This window comes from Pseudoliparis swirei, chromosome 3, assembly GCF_029220125.1.
Source record: "Pseudoliparis swirei isolate HS2019 ecotype Mariana Trench chromosome 3, NWPU_hadal_v1, whole genome shotgun sequence".
NCBI classification, from domain to species: Eukaryota; Metazoa; Chordata; class Actinopteri; order Perciformes; family Liparidae; genus Pseudoliparis; species Pseudoliparis swirei.
This window is the reverse complement of record NC_079390.1, coordinates 12,127,238-12,145,679: the sequence shown is the minus strand read 5'-3', so window position 1 is coordinate 12,145,679 and position 18,442 is coordinate 12,127,238. Positions and strand designations below refer to the sequence as shown.

General features: G+C 43.1%; 1 protein-coding gene across 2 annotated transcripts; it reads right to left on the bottom strand.

Annotated features, from left to right (window-relative positions):
• Positions 1-1,334: 1,334 nt before the first annotated feature.
• Positions 1,335-18,101, bottom strand: LOC130189640 (flotillin-2a). 2 transcript variants are annotated; one of them, XM_056408558.1, is made up of 11 exons: positions 17,910-18,101; positions 14,952-15,033; positions 12,647-12,737; positions 8,631-8,754; positions 7,763-7,881; positions 7,540-7,653; positions 7,248-7,367; positions 6,951-7,165; positions 6,031-6,214; positions 5,441-5,590; positions 1,335-4,456 (listed from the first exon to the last, which is right to left on the bottom strand). In XM_056408558.1, the coding sequence occupies exons 1-11, from the start codon at positions 17,956-17,958 to the stop codon at positions 4,406-4,408; spliced, it is 1,299 nt and encodes a 432-aa protein (XP_056264533.1). In that variant the 5' UTR covers positions 17,959-18,101; the 3' UTR covers positions 1,335-4,405. The 2 variants fall into 2 exon arrangements, with proteins under 2 accessions (XP_056264533.1, XP_056264525.1); XM_056408550.1 differs by lacking the exon at positions 12,647-12,737 and adding an exon at positions 11,994-12,084 and having other exon boundaries at positions 17,910-18,098.
• Between the last annotated feature and the right edge of the window lie 341 nt (positions 18,102-18,442).

The window sequence follows — 18,442 nt, the reverse complement described above, 5'->3', positions numbered from 1 at the left end:
ATGCCATCACTCATCCGACAGCCCATGCGGAGTCCTTCCTCTTTATCCACTGACATGAAATGCAAAGTTCAATCATTATTCACGTACTGTAGGCAGAGTCACTTTAAAGTCTGGGCCACATGCTTGTATTTTTAAAAGGAAGTGACATGATACAGTGAGTCAAAGATTAAAGCATAGGCTTTTAAGAAATACATATATATTATGTGTATATATATAAATATATATACACATATACAGGACTGTCTCAGAAAATTCGAATATTGTGATAAAGTTCTTTATTTTCTGTAATGCAATTAAAAAAACAAAAATGTCATGCATTCTGGATTCATTACAAATCAACTGAAATATTGCAAGCCTTTTATTCTTTTAATATTGCTGATTATGGCTTACAGCTTAAGAAAACTCTAAAATCCTATCTCATAAAATTTGAATATTTCCTCAGACCAAGTAAAAAAAAAGATTTATAACAGCAAAACAAAATCAAACATTTGAAAATGTGTTTCCAGGTGTTTCGAGTTAATTAGACGATTCAAGTGATTTGTTTAATACCCTACTAGTATACTTTTTCATGATATTCTAATATTTAGAGATAGGATATTTGAGTTTTCTTAAGCTGTAAGCCATAATCAGCAATATTAAAAGAATAAAAGGCTTGCAATATTTCAGTTGATTTGTAATGAATCCAGAATGCATGACATTTTTGTTTTTTTAATTGCATTACAGAAAATAAAGAACTTTATCACAATATTCTAATTTTCTGAGACAGTACTGTATATAAATATATATATATTCGGAGTTTTTGACTCAAATAAATTCTCAGTACAGAAATTATATGAAACTACCTGGTAGATTACTTTACATAAATCCGAAACACTGATAAAACAGTGAGCAGTGAGTTGAATTATTTATAACAAGAAAAATAAAAACACATTGAAATACTTCCTCCACGGCGCTGTGATCATTTGCTTTTTTTAACAAGACGTTTTAATCGTAGTTGTATGAAGAATCTGTTGCTGCAGTGTGATTGTGGTATCTGGGTCCTCTTCAGTCACGTCCTTCACCGCCTGAAGACGGAGCGTCTTTTTCTTTCTCTTTATGCACTATTATTCACATTAGTCAGCATTTCTGTTGACGTCCGAATCACTTTCATCTGCAGTCATTATTTGGCAAGAGGCTCCGCGACCGATGAAGTGACAGAATAAGGACTACAATTGGAGGTCCATCTCACTGGAGGACACGTCTGCTGCTGCTGACCCGGAGCTGAGCAGCTCTGTGTCAGTAGTTTTTTTGCAGTTTAACTCTTTCTGGAACAGACGGACAAGGATGCCAACAGGTAGTGGTATAATGTTTATTATAGGGCGGCACACAACACAGAACAAAAGGAAGACACGCTTGAAATGCCACACGACCAGTTTCCCAAAGGTCCGTGTAACATGAGAAGCCACAAGATGAATCCACGATATCACTTTCATAGAGATTACAGGTTATTTTCCGTGACAGATGGACATGTTTCAGGTGAAGACGAGAGTTAAGGCGTAGGTCTGTCTGGTGTTTGGTCTTTAATCACGTTCTCCTCCAACATTTCACGTTGAGCAACAGAAAGTTGCCTCTATTCTTGTTAGACAAATCAAGATATTGTACTTTTGGCACAAAAATATAATGGCCAAATAAATGAAAACACTTTGAGAGGTCCAGATTACAAAGGAGAAGCTTTTAAATGCTACATTTATATTCATCATTTAACTAATATATATGGCAGTTCCTTGGTACATTAGAATAAAAAACGGACAGATGAACACTTTCAGATATATAAGATTCTATAAGCCAGTTTTTGTTTTACACTAAATCTATGCTTGGATCCTCAACAAACGGTGCATTTGAATTATGAACAAACTCTTCATTGTCTAACAAAAGGCACTGGGTACAAAAACAAAATCTACCTTTTGAACTAAAAAGGAGCATTACAAAGTTTTGAACCATACTATTTAGATGATTGAACCTCACGCCAGTCTGGAAACAAACACTCACAGTTGATTATTCTCAGATATGAAAGAAAAAGAAGAAGAATATAATGGGAGTGGCCGCAATTTAAACTGTCAGATGATTCTGCAACTGCTCGATTTCTCCTCTTAAATGTATGGAGACTCGACAGCGAGTGGGTAGTTTTACATTTCCGGTTCTGGCCTTACGGCGAGGACAACCGTCCTCCATCTGTCGCACAGAAGACTTAAAGATGACGTTTGTCTCCATCTCTAAAAGACCACGCTGAAGTGTCGACTGCCGGCTGCTGTGACTTCTCACAGCTTAGAAAACGAGACCGCGGCAATCTTGGCATGACGGCCGATATTAAATGCTGCGAACCACTTGTTTAAAAAATACTGACCCACTTCAATTGACCGTCAGGAGAATTGCACGTCTACACTTTAATAATATTATCGTCTCTGCAGCAATTTGAGTTGCAGAATTTGCACTTGGAGGGAATTATAAAATATCCAACAAGCCGTGAGCCGTAATGTTAATTCACAGAAGGTAAAGAAAACTACAGAAATAACTTTGTCAGTGGCAAAATTAAAACACATTAAAAAACTGTAAAAGTGGTTAATGCCGATTCACGAATAACCCAGAAGGCAAAACACAAAATGGGGAAAAAAAGGCAGCCCCACTTCCCTTGCAAGCCGGTTGCACAATGTGGCAAAAGTGTGATATGAAATTAAAATGTTGGAATTCCTGACAACAAATGGCTCATTCATGTTGAAGAGTAACTCATACATATTCAGATTCTGCGGCGATGGCGCCACCTGGTGGTTGACGCCGGGTGCACACTGGCACGAGAGAGGACGTGATACTGAAACATCACATTTGCCACCTGGCTTTAGACATTTAAATGATTGTAACAGAATGTGTGCAGTGGATTTAATTGACCTGTAGGTAAAGCTTGAGAAAGATTTGGTGCTTCACATGTTGCGGCAGGAGAAAGTGAACGCTCCAACTGCCCGGGCTTACATTTACCAAACTGAAGAACTCTCAAGCATAAACGCCACGCAGCGCGTGTTCACAACCTGATCACGTGCTCATCCTCCACCTGAACCAGGTGTGGACCGCCTGAACCCAACGTGGGATTCACAGGTTGGGCGTGGTTCAGATAAGCGACGCGGTGGCGATGCTCAACCCTTAAAAAGGTTACAAAATATGCAAAAGTGAGCATTTCAAACCGTGCTGGAGAAAACCCGTAACCACATCTGAGCTTGAACAACGAAACTAAAGCTCAGACCCTGAACGTCTTCCATGTGTTGCTTTGAGTTCAAAAGAAAAGTTTGGTGAGCCTCGGCAGGCGTCCAGGGTTATCTTTTAAGGCTAATCTAAGTATGGCTTGGTCTTATGCGTGTGTATCTGCCTATGTGTCTAAACACGGGACAAAAGTGAGGCGTAAACACTGTTAGTAGAAGCAGATGTCATGAGAACAGGGAGCAATATTAAAACGTCTTCCATCTATAAACACAGTGACATACTCGCACATAAATCCAACTAAAACCAAACCACTGTCCGACGGTTTGGGCACTTGAGTGGTGAACAGGCACTGCACATCAGGATGAGAAGAGGACATGACGCTGCACCGCGAGGTAAGAACGCTCATACAAGGGATTCTTATGTTCCCGGTATTGTAATACGCCGCACAATTCTCCAATCACAGTGGGTGAAGATCCAGGGCGTTAAGAGGAACAGCGGTTTGGTAATCAATCACGGTTTCTGAGTTAGAGAGGACTAATCTAAGATACAAAGAGTTTTCAAAAGCAAAGAGGAAAGGAAAGCGGTACCATCCACACCGGGGGGCTCAGTCTCCTGCGAGTTGCTTCACTAACCGGGCTCTGACTGTGAGGATGAGGGGCTCGAGGTGGAGACATGCCTGACTCCAGACTTTAGGCAGAGACTTAAGCAATTCTGCAGAAGAGAACAATCATCAGATTTGGTCTTAATGTGTTCCATCTACAGTGGGTTTTGTTTGTCCTTCTAAAAATAATGTTTAAAGCCACCCCCATTCAAAGTGGGCCAACTCAGACTTTTGTCTCTCAAAAACACCCAAGTCTGCTTTGGATGGCAACGGGCAGAACTCCTGGATAACTAGTGCAGTGTGACAAAGATCAATGTGTCTAGAACTAAAAGCAACAGAAGATACATAGAGTCGGGTCCTTTGGAAGTTAAGGCCCAAAATTATTGTTATCTCCTTTAGAAAATATAGCAACCTCTTAGAAATATATTTTTTTTAAACTTCTTGGTAGATGTCAAGTGTTTCTGGTCAAAGGCAGTTGCATAAGGGGTCAGAGGCCGACTCCTCCAAAATAATAAATCATGCTCGAGGCAGATAAATGTTGAAGGATTTAGAGCAACGAGTCTCTGGCCTGATTCTTCAGATGGCTGTTTGGCACTGTGGGCTCATCAACTTCTGGAACAGAGGGAGCTGTGGGATCAGAGGACAGGAGCATCAGCGGGTTCAGCTGGTTAGCGCAAACACACACACACACACACACACGCAATAACTGCTTTTCCGACTTACGCTTAGCCAACTGAACATATCGCAGTGACATATTATCACCTCATAAAGTTTTTATGGCGAATGTCAAGTCAAACATGATTTTATAGAAAATATATAAAAATTAAGAAAAATATATATAAATACAAATAATTGTAAAAAAAAAAAAATCAATTGGGAACGTGGGGAAATAATCGCGAATTAAAATAAATGAAGCAATCGGCAAAATACTTTGAATTAACGTCCAACATGGGAAACGGGGCGGAGCTAAGAAGTCACCGGAAGCAACAGCGGGGCGCTTCTTACACCGTCGAGGAGGTAGAGCGACAGATCGGGACACGCAAAGAGAAACGTCTACAAGTCCGGAGAGGCAGGTCTGAGTGGAATTCCAGTTTTTAAATCTGTATAGACGGGTGGGAAGTGGGAAATTGCAAAAATCCAAAGGACGTAACTTGACAGCGAATAGGTTTCATATTTACACGATACCATTTAAAAATGTTCCCCCCAGATCTATAACGCGTTGTTCTTGTGTGGGTGGTCACATTCTCCACGTGGTCTCCAGTGCCGCTCCCAAACTGTATTCTTGTGCTATTTAGTTGGACGGTCCCTGCAGACCTGAATAATAAACTCAGGCCACAGATCTGCAAGATGGAGGATTGTTGAGCGTCGGTGTTTGTGCTCTTTTAAGTGCCCTCTGGTCAGCTGTTGTAGTAATAATGTCTTATACCTACCTATGCAAATCGAACAACAGCAGTGCTATGAGCCTGCTTTATATTCTGTGTTTTTGTTGTCGAGGTTCACATACTCGAGACACCCAAGATTGTAATTTCCAGGAATCGTGAGCCGAGTATACAGATGGCCCTGAAGATAACACGATACATCTATGAAGTCCTGTACAGTGCCACGTCTCACCTTAGTCAGATCCACTCCGGTGATGGCGTTGATGGACACGGGGAGTTCAGCTAGTAGACGGTTCACCTCTCCGGTCACACGGCTGCCATCTCCACTCAGGATGACAATTTCACTGGTCCTGGACAGGGGTGCAGCCACCTTTTCGGCAATCTGATAAAACACGAGCAAGCATCCGTTAGCGTTTTTTGAGAGAAACCCGTTCCATTCATTCCGTTTAATCAGGGGGAGAAGAGGTGTCAATAAGTGACTTGATACTAAAGTCATCTGTCTGGTCTTTGACCAGTGCAATGCTTTAACAAACACCACGTTGGGAAATTGTGAGGGTGTATATAGCATTACCCTAAATGTGAAAAATAATGAGTAATTGTCGGCATCTGTGAAGCAGGAAGGTTAGTTCATTTTACATGACGCACACAAATCCGCTCGACGTGTTAAGTAAACACCTGCACCATGTCAGGAGGCGCAGAATGTCTTTGATTGTTATTGTTTATGGAGGAAAAACATTTTAAGAACACACAGATGACTGATGATGGTGATGGCATTGCTTTTAAAACCAGCGGTGTATGTATGTATAAATAATTAACACAGACCAGGGGCAGAGCCTCGAGCACCAGAGCCGTCTTGGCCGCCTCGCCGTACAGCTGGTAGGCTTCAGCTTTCAGCTTCATCCTCTCGGCCTCCGCCTTGCCCACCGCTTCAATAGAGAAGGCCTCGGCCTCACCGATGAGGCGGATCTTGTCGGCCCCTGCCTGCGCCATCAGCACCGTCTTTGTCCTGGGGTTGGGGTTAGGCGAGCATCAAAAAGACTGTCGAGTGTTTACCGTCATTAGCGCGTTCGTCATCTACTGTTTAGCAATAACGTGGGAATGAGCTGGCCATGCAGGGCCATTGTGCCTGATGTAAACTAACTTTGAAACCAGCAAAACACATTATCAACATAAGAAATATAGTTGCTAACTTAGCATGAGAAAGACTTGTTATTCAGGTTAGAGAGTGCATTTAAATCATGTGTTTAAACTTTAAAGTGTTCGTGTTGAAGCTCCAATTGTATTCGAGGTCCAGTTCGTGGAGCACGTCGGGATCTATTAGCAGACACGGAATGTAATATTAATATTTATGATATAAAGGCGTCGTGTTCTTATGACCTGGAACGAGACGTTTATCTCGACATGCGGAGCGGGCAGACGTGTGTGTACGGAACACCGGCTCCATCTGGAGCCTTTTGAGCTTTCGGGTTGGATAACTTGGTTCTACTAGAGAAGTCTCAAACGGTTGCAATCTGAAACCTCCCCACTAGATTCCGCCAAATCCGACACACTGGCCCTTTAAGGACTGAGTCTTTAAGGCCAACACCAGGACAACAATCTGTTTCCTTCCTAACGTTAACAGGTTTAGACAGAGTAAAGTAAAATGTCACAGCATCATGAGCGGGCACGGAGACTTTAAGACTTAAATGACGATGACGGAACATTTGCAGTGTGCCGTGACGGCCGGTCTGTGTGGGACTCACTTCATTCCCTCAGCCAGCTGCTGCATCTTGTAGGCTTCCGCCTCGGCAGGTCTCTTCACGGTGGCGACGAGCTCCTTTTCAGTGCGGTCGATCTCCTTCTCCTCAATGGTGATCTGCTTCTTCCTCTGCACCACCTCGATCTCAATCTCCTCCAGACGGATCTTCTGCTGCTCTTTGGCCGCCTGCAGTTCGTACGCCAGCTGAGCCTCTGCTTTCTAGAGAGGCCGGAGGCTTTCATTAACACTCTGCTCTCACGTTGGACTCGGATCAAATCGAGACCAAACATACACCTCGTACCTTGGTGTTCACTTCCTGGTTAAAGGACGCTTTTTGCATTTCCAGCTCTCGCTTGGAGTCGGCCATTTTTGTGTCAGCTAAGAACTTGACGTCCATCATTTCTCTTTTACACTCAGCTTCCTGTAAAAGACAGTGTGCGTGACATAATGACATGGGAGATGGATAAGGAGGCGCTTGGTGGTTTCCTTAATCGGATGGCTGTTAGCTAAAAGCTATTACACGGTCAGAAAATGTATGTTTTGCAATCGCTCCTGTCTGAAATTTGAATATCTTTTTAATAAGCGTCTCTTACCCTGATGCCAGCGTCCCGCTCTGCCTCCGCCACGCCGATGTCTGCGTCCCTCTGTACTGCGGCTGTCTGAGCTTTGCCCAGCGAGTTCAGGTAATCCACTTTATCATACAGATCCTGTCAGGAGGATGAATAAACAGTCAGTAATTCAATTGTTCTCATTCAAATGAGACACAGGTGCTCAGAAGATAAATGCCGAGGGAAATGTGAACTTGATGTCTTTCACCTTGATGGTGAAGCTGAGGATCTCGATGCCCATGCGGCCCACATCGGGTGACGCCACCTCTCGCACCAGAGTGGCGAATCGGTCTCGATCTTGGTAAATCTGCTCGACGGTCAGGGTGCCTGAAAGGACGAAGACGAGGGTTAGGGCCTTTCCCGTGAATAGCGTCGTGAAATTGAGCACACTTGAGAAAGATGGGCATTGATGTCGAGAAAGCACAATGGCCAAGTGATCTGTTCTAAACACTGTCTCCTTTGGAGCAAGTTTTATATGTTTGCAAGCGCAATGTATTTGATTAAACAGAAGCAGCGCAGTGGACTTTAGTTTGCCACCGGATCAACGCGTCGGTGTGCACGCTGACATCAGTGCACACATCACGTGTTCAAGTCAAACACATTTTACCAGAATGTAAATTAGACTGCAAGAGCAGAGTCAGCAACCACACTGCCTCTTGGCTATGTGGCACATTTGACTCCACAAGCACCTTCCTGGTATAGCGGCTTCACACTGTGGCTCAGTGCAAATCATCTCAAACAGGACAGAACTGACCAGAACCCATTCACATGTATCTATATGTAGGAATCAGAATCATAATGGCAGACGTTTACAATATTCTGGGAGCAAAACATTGTTTTGATGTCAATGATTTGCTGATGTGTCAAGCTCATGTTTAAACTGAAAGATGTTGAAATAAATAAGTTCAAAAGGAAGTAAAAAAGATCTGGTGGTGCTACCGTGCCTGTGGTTCCCCCTCAAACACTCTGTGACTCTACTTCCCCGCAATATGAGCAACAATTTAAAAACTACACGGCCTGTCCCCATTTAAAACCTCAATCTAGCAATGGCGATGCCGTTTGGAGAGACCACCCACCGAGGATGGAGCGCAGGTGACCCTCAAGGGTCTGCAGGATGACGCTCTTGATTTCCACGACCGACTTCCCCAGGAACTGCTCGCAGGCGTAACCCAGCAGCTCGATTTCTGTCATCACCTTTACCTGGTGCCAACATGGACAAAGAGCGTCAGCAAGCACAAGCACAAGCACAAGCACACACACGAACACACGACCCCATGCTAGTTTTTTGTGTTATCGTCTAACAATCGTTGGCATCATATCCAGCTATTGATCTGGCTGGGCAGTGATGAACTGCTTTAATTCTTATAGGGACATAAAAAGGACTATAAGCACTAAATCAGCAGCCTGGGGCTGGATGGACGCTGCATAACACGCAGGGCTCATCGCTGTCATTTTAAGCCTGTTTAAACAAGTTTTTGAGAAAAGTACTGGCCTTGGATATGGACAACTAATTAATAATAAATTAACAGTTCATGTTCACGTTTCTTAGTTTACATTTCTCAAAAACCCAAACTACATGTGCAAAATGATCAAACTAAATGAGGCTGCATTGTGACGTGTAAACACAACATATTAGCTATGCATGTAGAGAGCATCATCTTTTCTTGACTTTTGTCCTTATCTCGTATAAATTAAATCTTAACACAGCATGAGTGTCTGGACTGTGCAGACGGAGCGTGGTCAGGGTTCAGCTACGTGATGCTTCACATTTCTGTGATTAAAAGCAGGAAATGCAGACAATTTGACATCAAACCCTTTTCCCTTTTGGCTTATGACGACAAGCAAATCATGTATTTAAAATGAAAACGCTTCTCTAAACCTTCACAATGCAAAAATATATATTCCCTGTTAAATTCTAATCTAACATGATAATTATACTGAAGAAAATCCCAACATCTAATCTGAGTCCCAGAAATGCAGTGACAATCCCAATGTAATCAATGCACTGTATGTTCCTGTTACAGGGTCAAAAAACAATGAACAAAATAATTTTAAAGGGAATTAAATGACCCCAAAAAATATATAATTCATTAGTGGGATAATTTACAATAAAATGGAACAAAAGAAAATCAATGGCAATGACCTGAGATAAACACAAATACATTCAGTGACAGTAAGAGAGGTTGCTTATACAGTCATGAAATCAAAAACAAATGGTGTAAGACACAAGGTTTGGGGTTATAATGTACTCCACTGGAGCTGTAAAAAAAGAATTTAACAAAGAGAAGAGTGAGCTGGGTCCTTAGGCGAGAGGTCTGCGCATGGTTTTCTTTTGCAACATGCACTCAGACCGGGAATGAGGGCAACACAAAGTCAGGGGGAGATGTGCTTCATTCCAAGGAAACCAGCCACACAACCACACACACACAAACGGACAGCAGGGGGAGCCGTGCAGCGGCCGACACCCAACAAAGTACTCCCTTGCCTTAAGCTCCTCCTCCAAGAACCACCCCCACCCCTCCTCCCCTCGGGACACCACCCATCCTCCTGACTCCTCCAAACCCACAGCTCCGTAAAAAAGCACGAGCACAGGAACTGTGATGGAACCAGAATGGCCTCTACACTTCGGACCAATATTTCCTCAACTCGTGTTGCTCCACAAGGGACAAACCTCATTTTATTACGGTTATGGATTTGCAAGTTCCTGCAATTGACAGTTTTACTGCCAAGAAGGCTGTCACAGTAAACAAATAGGCTCTTCAAAAACTCTCTCGTAGTTTAAAACAATGTCCTAGATTAACATTCTGCTCTGGTTTCCTTTACATTCAATCTGCTGGGGGCCTTCCTCTTACTCTAAACATAGAGGTGTCCCCGACGTTTACCAAGGACACACTACTGCTGTTGCCATGGGACACTGGCCCCACAGTGGCTTTTGGTGAAGGTTGCGCCAATCAAAGCATGATGAGCCTCTGGTGAAGTGACCTGAGTGAGGGTGAGGGGCTGCCCAGCTCCCCAACAGTGGGCTCATTGTCAGCAAGCATGGAGGACACACACAGAAGAGAGGGACATTGGCCCGGCTGTGGTTCAAATGCGGAACTGAGAATGAGACATCTTCTTTCAAATAAAGAGAGACTGGCATGCAGACATTTAATACACATTTAAAAAAAATAGAATATCATTTGCAAACAGAAATGCAGAAAATATTATGGATATTATTATGAGAAGATCCACTGTAAAAAAAATACTTCAAAGATGTATAATTGACTGGAGGGACAATAGACCCGCCATCTATACTAACAGTGAATGTTTTGTATTTCCGCAACCAGCGAGAGAACAACAAACGTGGCCTCCCCAGACGGAGGCACTGCGTTCACTTTCTTCCGTTCTCTTTGAAGTGGTGAGCGACGATGGGAAGGTTCGCCTCATCATTACTGAATCAGGAGACTATTCCAGAGACATCACTGTTTTATCTGCTTTGCATTCACAGTAACGAGAGCGTAGAGCTGAACATCCACTGTGCAGGTTCTAGCTTTGCTCCGTGAGCTTTTCCTTCAATCAGAAGAAAAGTCGAAGAAGAAAACACGCGCAGCCTCCGGGACCATGTGGTATCCCTGTGGTCAGTCATGCGGACATGTAGTTTCATACTTTCAGGGACATGCGGTGGTCATGGTGACGCTCAAGTCGTTGCTACGGTTACTCTCTATTTTTTCATCCAGCCAGCACATGCTCTCATCTCCTCCATGCAGAGTTTCAATGTCATGCATGTATCGATAAGCAAATAAGTTGAAGTGAACTTTATTTTAAGGTGGATTTTCTCTTTTACAAAAATAAATAAGTACATTTTGGCACTGAACAGGATCAAACAACCAAATAGCAAAGACAAAGGACATATAAATTCAAAACTGAGATTCACACTAAAATGCACAATAGGCTCTCCACAGACCCCCTCTCCTCACAGTCACACGAGGACCAGGTTCAGACTGAAAATAACACCATCCAAAGAAATGTGATGGGCTACACACACTCACACACAAATATATAATATATGTATAATATATATACATATATACGGTAATTATAAAATTAGGAAATCGTGTTTGAAGGTTTATCAGACTATCTAGATTATCTAACTGAATTATGCCAATTCTGTGGTCTCATTGGAACGAACAAGGAGTCTTCTGGGTTTTTTGGACTCAGTGCTACTGTCAGTCTGACCTAGCTTCCCGACGTGTGTCCTGCTCCGATATGAGGAAACATCATGCAGACAACAATTTGACCCAACATTTCTGTGTGTAGATCTGACTCAGCGCATCTTAACTTGAGCCCTCTGTATGGAACACCACCTGTGCTGTGATTATGGGGTGATGCCAGGGAAAGGTAAGGGGTGGGTGGGTTAGTGGAGTCTGTACTGGCATTCCCAGAAAAGTGTTGTGATTTACCTGAGCCACCCCAGTGACAGTTAGAGATACACCCTCCGCTGTCTCTACATCGTCACACTTCGGCTGCAGGGTCATAATCTCAAGCGTTATCCTGTTGAAGAACGTGGAAAAAATATAAAATAAAAATTGACATGTTCGGAGGGAAAGCGAAATGAAGGGAAGGACCAAAACACAAGGAAACAAAACAGGACAAAGTGAAACCATTCACCCAAGGACTCCAGATCACTAACAACGGAGCAAAATGAGATGCGACCCACAACTCAAACTTTGGAGCATTTAGATTTTTTTGCCGCAATTATTCTCAAATGCATATTTATTCAAATAGCTAAATTTGCATTCAACATTGAGTTCCTCAAATCCTTTTTTTTTTTAATTGTAGCTGTTTCTATAGTCGTCATTTATTGACCCCGTTGCCAGCGGTGACTCCGAGTTCAGCTTTAGTTGCGAAGTCCAGGTTAGTGACAGCTGACTGTCTCCCCTCCACTGCGGGAGAAAGAAAAGCCATGAAGATGAGAAAAGCAAACAACATAGACAACGTTAGCTTGGAAGTCAAACCGCTTCCCTGCGTCTCCCTTTGGTCTCCGGCACCAGCCACTGCTCGGGGTGGTTTTGTTTGGGGGGTGGGGGGGGTTTCGTCTTTTGAAGTGCATTACCTGAGCCACCCCTGTCACATCCAGGGGAACACCCTCCGACGTTTCGATATTCTCGCAGCGACAGAGGATGGTCATAACCTCCAGAGACATTCTACGCAGGCAGGCGGGCAGGCGGGAATAGCAGAGGCAAAACAGTAAATTGGACAACAGCTGTTAGGAATGTCAGTATCCAAGGTCAAGAGGAAGAGGGAAGAGGGAGGGGGTTAAAAGACACAACCGGACCTCCTGTTTTTAAGGCCGACGGCTGTTTGGGGTATGATGTGGCGCTGCGGACCCCTCTTACAAAACCAGGAATGTCACAGCTACAGCACAACTGCTTGTCTCAGTCTGTTAATAAATGTTTCAATAATCTGGGACAAAGATCAAGTTCCTACAGATAAAGAAAACACAAGTCAGTGTTGAAAGGATTCTTGAGCCAAGACTCTTTTTTAGGATTACGTTTTGAATGGAGATTACACAACCCAAACCATCATTATCCTCCACCTCAGCACTGGTCTGGCTGGATTGTTCATGTGAGATTATGTCTCAGAGCTGATTAAAAACAGACGGAGCGGGTCTTTTACAACAAATACCGACTCGGGAGGCCGGTTGCAGGGAGGAGCAAGAGGAGACTCTCTGGTTAACTGGTCCGCTGCTTTCCGGGAGAATTGAATCAATGAGTCACAGGCCTGGACATTAACATGATTACTGCATCACGAGTGGAGAGACCCCCCCCCCCCCCCCCGCCTCCACGCACACAAGGCTTTTAGCTGAAGTGGGCCCTCCTCTCTCTGGCTTTTATCATCCATGGAAGCGTCTGAAATGTTGACCAAACTGAGAGGATTCCTGGGACAGATGGTCTCTAAATGGGAGGTTTGCGAATCCAGCCATGCATCGACTGAATTTCATAGTCGAGGTCTACCGTTACGTTTCCTGGCAACGACAAGACAAAGAGCAGCACCCAATAGGAAATGGGTAACCTGAAGGAGACACACTGGGGCTTAGACGGGGTGCGATCAACACCAGACAAAGCAAAGCAGGTTAGCAAAGTAGAAACAAAGAGGCATGCAAACCTTAAATAAAACATCATTTAAAACCAGAAGCCACAGAGAGGACGATTTCATTTATAATGTTTTTAGACAAGTTAGTTCAAGTTCATTATGATTACTGTATGCCGTCTTTTCCAGATGGTACAGCTCAATTTGGGCCTGAATTGGTCATCCCTCAAACGAGAAAAAGGTCTCACTGAGAATGTCCACATGGCAGCACGGACTCTGTGGACTGTTTTACTGCAAACAAAAGCAGCTTTGATGATGTTAGTCGGCGACCTTGGACCAAGTGCCACAACAAGGACATGTGGGCCCATTTTAGAGGAGATGGCCATCTCATTTTGAATATTGTGTCTCTTGATTAGGACGGGACTTGTTTTTGATTTGGCTTTCTGGTTTTAAACAGAAGGCAACATTAAATTTGTTATCATCAAATTAATATTACATGCAAATGTATTTTCGGTTTCTTTTTACTCCTTTGCTGTGTGGGAGTTTAACACATCACACGGGCAAAAACATTTTTGTGTGTGTATAGTTTTGTAAACATCATGCTTGTAACATCCGCTGACCTCGGCACTATGTACCATCTGTTTATTTTGCCAGCGTTTTCTCTGAAGCGTCAGAAGTGACCTCCTTTTAAACATTCAGTAAGAAATAGGTTTTATTATCTATGCCTTTATCTACCGTAAATAACGTGTTTATTCCACACTGAATAAAAGGAGGCAAGTCTAAATGAAAAAAATATATTTTCCTGATGTCTAGAGATAAACTTCAAATATTTACATTTTCACAATCATCATTTTATTATTTTTAAACAGAAAAAATGTTCAAGTACAAATTGGGCATTTTTCATAAATGATCTCATTGTCAACTACGATTTGGATTGATTTATTTGGTGTCAATGTTTAGTGATTTGACTCGTAATAAACCATCTACAGAGCCCATTTTCATGTTCTCGGTGCCGGGCTCACTAAGTTGAATGACAAACCGGTCAATGGAGCGATGAAGGAATTCCTAAAACACGGAATTGAGTTAGCATATTTTTTGCAACGGCCTGTGGTCAACAAAAGCTTTAAGCCTGTGTCGACGCAAAGAGGTCATTTACGTTAATCTGCCTGCTGAGATGTCGTCTCAAATACGTCACACCGGTTGTGTGGACCTGCAGACGCCGCGGTCCTATGCGACCTGACGGAGTCTGTGAGCAACGTGCCCATCTCAAACGTTATGGCTCATTTACACATTATTTCTTTTGGTTAGGGTGAGCAGAGAGGTCTTACCGCTGGATATCAGAAATGAGCCACCAGGCCCAAGACCAGCCTCCCACGACATATGACTTCTGATCGGAGCCGCAGCAGCCACCTGTGGAACAAAACAGAAGGAATGGATCAGACGGTCAGAAAATTAAGTGTCCAGTCCAAATAATGAATCCCAGAAATTCCTAAAACTGATATTTTTCACTCATAGTCTATGACAACTCCATCATATTACACACAAAAAAAATCATTATTACAGGTTTATTAACATCATCAGCTAAAACACCGTAACCGACTACTTTTGCAAACAATTATAATTCTGTGTGCAGTTAATTTAATACATCCACACGTGACATGTGCATGTACACATAGCACTTAAGTTCATTGGAAGGACTACATTTCTAATAACACGTTCGACAATAGGCCTGTATGTAACCGGAGTAGCACACCTGCCGTTTAACACAACTTAGCAGAGGTATTGAGAAAGATCTATCGGACAATGACCCAGTTTTCATTGTCTCCGAGTGCTTCGGAGGAGGAAGTCCCAGGAAGAAGACCATATGCTCTCTTCATAAAGTCATTAACGAGCACCACTCTGCGTTCCACAGCGCCCACAATGTTTGCTCCTCTAACACTGGGAGCACGTACACCCTCTCCCTGCTTTTCAGCGCCACTTTCAATCTGTTAATTTAACGTTACTTTCCCACTCAAAAAACACCAGTAGGTTGTTATTGTGATCGACTGTGTCAACAGCAAATGTATTTATTTGTTCTTGTGTCGATCCGATTGCACAGATCCTAGAACAAAAAGCCAGGTCATTCATCACGATATCGGGTAATAAAATAGTTTGTCATAACAATAATGTGTTAGCCAATGTGAGGCCCCTCCAGATGTAAGGAAACACGTCGTAGTCCCAGTCACTGGGCTCAGTTGGATCGCTTTATCTGGAGTGTTTAGTGTGACATTCCCAGCTGCCACACATTAACTGACAGAAGGGGGGTGGACTATCTTTACTGACACATACTCCACTCCCAACTAAACACTGCGGGTGTGTGTTTGAATGTTTCCATCAACAGGGTTAGAGTTAAAAGACTGATTTTACATCTATAAAAGAGAAATCTCAATCCGACACAGTGGCCTCTTACGTTTCACACAACACAAATAATTCACAACGTCCCTGGTGTGATTGAACAACATCCCACGAGAAACATCGGCATACCGTGCAGAGCAGGAAAACAGATTCAGAGTACTTGGAAAATTCAGCAAAACTCTCAACTTGAACACAACATGATGATCCTGCTGAGCTGACCTGCCTTGTGTTGCTACGTTACCTGCGGTCCGCGTAATGGAAAATACTTACTTACTTTAATGAATCTTAAAATCATAATTTTGCCTTTAATTTTGGAGTTCTTGAAACTATGAACCAGAGGCTGAAACAAGCAGAACGTCTCCCTTTAAAAGAGATGTTTGGACTTCGCTCTGTTACAACACAATTGAAATCATACATATTAAAAGTGCTGTTTTAATAAGGGAATGTGGGAGGGGCAGGCATTTCCTTTTAAAACCCACCTGACCTCTGCCAATGCCATTGCCAACTAAATTAGTAAACAGGCTGAGAATTGGGGCAACACACCATAATAACCCCAGCCTGCCACCCACATATCTGACATTCCTGTCTGCATTCACTCCACAGTGGACAGGGGGGTGGGGGGGTTCATGTGAATGAATGAGAATGAACACAAGCGGATTGTGCTTTGGTACGCAATCTTGAAAAGAAATAAAATCATTTATTTTCACATTTCCGAATCAGGATGTGCAACTCACGCCCAGTCAACTCCCAATTCCTCTAAATGTGGAGACTGACACGCTCACAGAAGTGTTCTCACAATGGAAAATCTCAAAGCCGTTTTCTCTTGTTTTTTCAACAGGAAAACTGCCCTGACAGATTCACTTACAGAAGCCTGCTCTGAAAATATGTCATGTACTGCACTGCCGAAGAACATTTATAATTAAAAACAGGATAAATGTGCACAATTCCTAAAAGTCTGAGGTACATCAGGGATCAACATAACATTACTATGACTTGAAAGCATAGAAATGAGTGACACACTGTATAGAATAAGTGGTTGTGATTTGACTTGGTTGCTTTTTGAATAAAAGAAAATCCAATCTGGCATTGAATGGTCTTTAACACAAAAGGGATCATGGCCTTTGAGTTTTAATATGGGGGGGGGGGGGGGCTGAGAAAAGAAAGGTATTGTACGGGAGACACACATCAGTCTCCCCCTGTAATGTAATGAATGTTTAAGTGTAACTTCCTTCTGCAGCAGAGAGCCACCATGTCCTCCCTGCAGTGTTCAAGAAAAACAGTCTTCCAGTGAATCCACACGTTCACGTTATGATACGTATGATGATAAAGCAGAAGTAACAGTAGTAACTGCTTTATCACAACGTAATACCAATGTGGAAGCAGATGCGTGTGCCGACACTGCGCTTGGAAACAAAACAAAATAGGCCTCAGGATCAGAGGGGAAGCCAGAGCTCATCCTCTCCAACCCCTCAAAAGAAGAGCTCCAACATGCACAGACCACGGCGAGTGGAAGAATAAGAAGCAGAGAAAACAGGTCGTTAAAAAAACGTTTACAATAAAAATACATCGGCGAAGACCCATTAGCGACGGTCCGACATTGCGGATATCAAAAAGCGAAATGTTTTTTCTTTTCTTCCCAAGATACATGACGTGAAACATGTTGATGCAGGAGGGAGACATTTTTTGTTCTTCCGTTTGGGGATTGTGTGAACATCAAATGGTCACATGTTGGCTCGCACACTAGTGCGTACCGTTTCCTCCTTCATACAAACGAGTTACACGTCGAAGGAGAGGCTTTTCGTTATTGCTGTATAAGCTCCATCGAGCACAGGAGCCGGGAAGCCGCTCGAGGAACCTCAGCGAGCAGTCGCACGTAAGAGCGCTAACGTTACCTGAAACCACCAGGGCCTCGTTCGGTCCGACGGTGTGGCAGTTTCCCATGTTTCCGAGAAAACAAACAAGCTCGTATCCAAAGCTACTCGACGCGTACAAAACTAACGTTAATCTAATTTATAAACAATATTTTTCTCGCTTTTCCCTTCACCAACTCGATGGTTATTTATTTTTTTCCCGACTAGGAGGGTCGCAACGGCTGCGTCAGGTCGCCCGTGATACGACGTAGTGCTTCCGCTAAACATTTTCAGAAATAAAAGGGACATCGGTTTAAAGTAACGGTTGGGATTTTATTTTGAAGGTCACACCGACAGCTTCTGTTTTTGTTTTGCCGGCTCTTGACCCACTTCATCAGGTACCCCTCCCTTCTATTCTGCCCCTCCTCCACCGTGGAGGGTATACAATGCCATAATAATAATAAAAAGGCGTGTTTTAAAAAATGTAACCGAAACAAGAATCATCAGTAATTTTCCTCTGACTTACGCGTGTCTGCCCGTTAGTGACCTAGTATGTATTTCATTTGGTACAATGT